This window comes from Cicer arietinum, chromosome 3 (assembly GCF_000331145.2).
Source record: "Cicer arietinum cultivar CDC Frontier isolate Library 1 chromosome 3, Cicar.CDCFrontier_v2.0, whole genome shotgun sequence".
Classification (NCBI taxonomy): Eukaryota; Viridiplantae; Streptophyta; class Magnoliopsida; order Fabales; family Fabaceae; genus Cicer; species Cicer arietinum.
The window spans coordinates 70,822,781-70,825,196 of NC_021162.2; the positions used below are offsets into that span (position 1 = coordinate 70,822,781).

General features: G+C 25.5%; 1 protein-coding gene across 1 annotated transcript; it reads left to right on the forward strand.

Moving 5' to 3' along the window:
* Nucleotides 1-834: 834 nt before the first annotated feature.
* Nucleotides 835-1,281, forward strand: LOC113785683 (S-protein homolog 5-like). The gene has a single exon (XM_027332309.2). It carries the CDS (start codon nucleotides 835-837, stop codon nucleotides 1,279-1,281), a length of 447 nt encoding a protein of 148 aa, XP_027188110.1.
* The last annotated feature ends 1,135 nt before the right edge of the window (nucleotides 1,282-2,416 follow it).

A 2,416-nucleotide genomic window follows, 5' to 3' on the forward strand; every position in this document is an offset into this window, starting at 1 on the left:
AAACACCTTAAAAATAGAATTACTATTATATATAGTATTAATTTCTTTAGCAATAATTTGTGACTGTGTTTATAAAAATGGAAATGAAATTGTCCATTTTAATGTGTATTCCCTTAAAATAGATTGTATTTATTGCCGTTTAAGTGCAAGAAACAAAGATAGTCACGTTTTATAAGAAGAAAAAAATGCCTTGAATGTCAATACTATTAAGTGTAAAAAATTAAAAGAAAATATTGTTTTTTTATAAGGTTAGTTAAAATTGATTTTGAAGGTATAAATGTCAAATAACGTTCATAAAGTTATTTCCATATAATTTATATTTTATTTTATTGTTTATTTGTTTTTATGATGATCCAAATTTGGGTAGAACCGATTAGAGACAGCATATAAGTGTTTGAGCTTTAAATAGTTAGTAAATATACCCATTTACGTTTTTATATTTAAAATAAAAGGCTCATTTACTTGAATGAACAAACTGACATTAAATAGAAATCAGGAGATGATGATTTATTGGACATTCAGATCGAACATTTTTGGAACAACTTTGTTTTTTACTTAATGTCAGTTTGTTCAATAAATTGGATCATTTATTCATTAAATAAAAAAAATGTTACGTTAGTTTATAAATTTATTTCGCACTCAATGCTTTAGTTTTTCTTTCTTTGACTCATTATAAATTTCCTTATTTAGTTAATCATCATCATCAATAATCTATATAACCACAAAAAAAAGTAAAATCACTCAACAAAACCACCACACACCACATATTTTATAATTTTCATCTCAATTCGATATTTTTATTTTGCAACCTTTAGTAACAATTGAAACCTTAAGATGGAATTGAAAGCCTTGATTATAAGTGTTTTATTGGTGGTGATTAGGGTTGGTGTGCAAGCAAGCCAAACAAATAGCTTTTTTGGAGGCAGATCAAGTGTTCTTATTACAAATGATTTGCCAGCTCCTAGTAAACTCATTGTGCATTGCAAATCAGGAGATGATGATTTAGGTATACAAAATCTTCCAACTGGAGGACAAAAATATTGGACATTCAGACCGAACATTTTTGGAACAACTTTGTTTTATTGCTATTTCAATTGGGACAATATGGTAATGAGTGTGGAGGTTTTCAATGATAAGCATGATGGTGGAGAGTGTACCGGACACTGTTTGCGAAGTGTTAGAAAAGATGGAATCTATTTTCTAAATGCCAAGGATGGTTTATGGGAAAGGAAAAAATCATGGACGCCTCAAAATTCAAAAAATATAGTTAATTATCAGTAAGTGATAAATAGATTTCAAATTACTAAACAACATATGTTGTAATTTATTTTAAAATCACTAATAAAAGATATATATTCTCATTTATTTAGTGTCATTTATTTAGTAGAAATGACAAAATATTCACTCTTTAAATTTTGCGTGCACTCAAGTTTAATATACATATTCAATATTTTGCACATCAGCTATGATGTCCCTAAATCTTAAGTCTTTTCTACTGGTGACATCATTTTATTAATTGAAATTTAAGTTAAAATAATAATCATTTTAATAATTTAAATTTAAATTTAAATTTACGTTAAAAAAGTTTTTATTTATATTAAAATAAAAATAGTACAATCTAATTCACTGATCAAGAAAAAAAAACATCAACGATACACATAAAAATTGTAGAAATAAATAAAAATTAATCTAATCAAAATCTTAATCCAAACAACTAAATTAATGTCTTTCACCGTTCAATGGTCAAGAATAACGCGAGGTACACATTTGTTGGTGTTCATTTATGTATACTATATGTGGTATCATATACAAACTATTACATTGACAAGTCATTTGTAAAATTGAGATAATTTTAACTTTGGTGGTAGCCTCTATAAGTCTATTGCTCAAAATACAGTATCGACAAATTGAGTCATTTCACTTATAATCACTATACCAATATGGGAAAAAAAAAGTCATACAATATTGACGAACAAACCAACATCACTTTCAAACGATTAAATCATAAATAAAATACAAAAAAACAGAAAGAAATATATGTAAAACTACTTATTTAAATAAAAGTAGATAACAAAATAACTTAAATGAGTGATTTTGGATAAAAAAATGATCTTAAATCACCGGTTAATGGATGAAGACAAAGAAGAAGCCATGATATTTTTTTAAGGAGGTAGAATAGTTGCTGAACTTATTTGTATGGATTACAAGAATGTTTGAATTTAATTTTGAGAAAATGATTTTGGAACTTAAAATCGATTATAGTTGGTGTTTGTTTGATGCTACGGTAATTAAAATTAATTTTAAATGAATTGAATTTATATAATTAATTATAGTTAAAAGCGAGTTAAACGTAACATGTATGATTTATATTTTGATATCTTAATTGAAAATGTGAATATGTTTTTTTTATTGTTTG

Excerpts from the sequence above, each read along its gene's own strand:
- LOC113785683 (XM_027332309.2), top strand. The coding sequence starts at position 835 with ATGGAATTGAAAGCCTTGATTATAAGTGTTTTATTGGTGGTGATTAGG.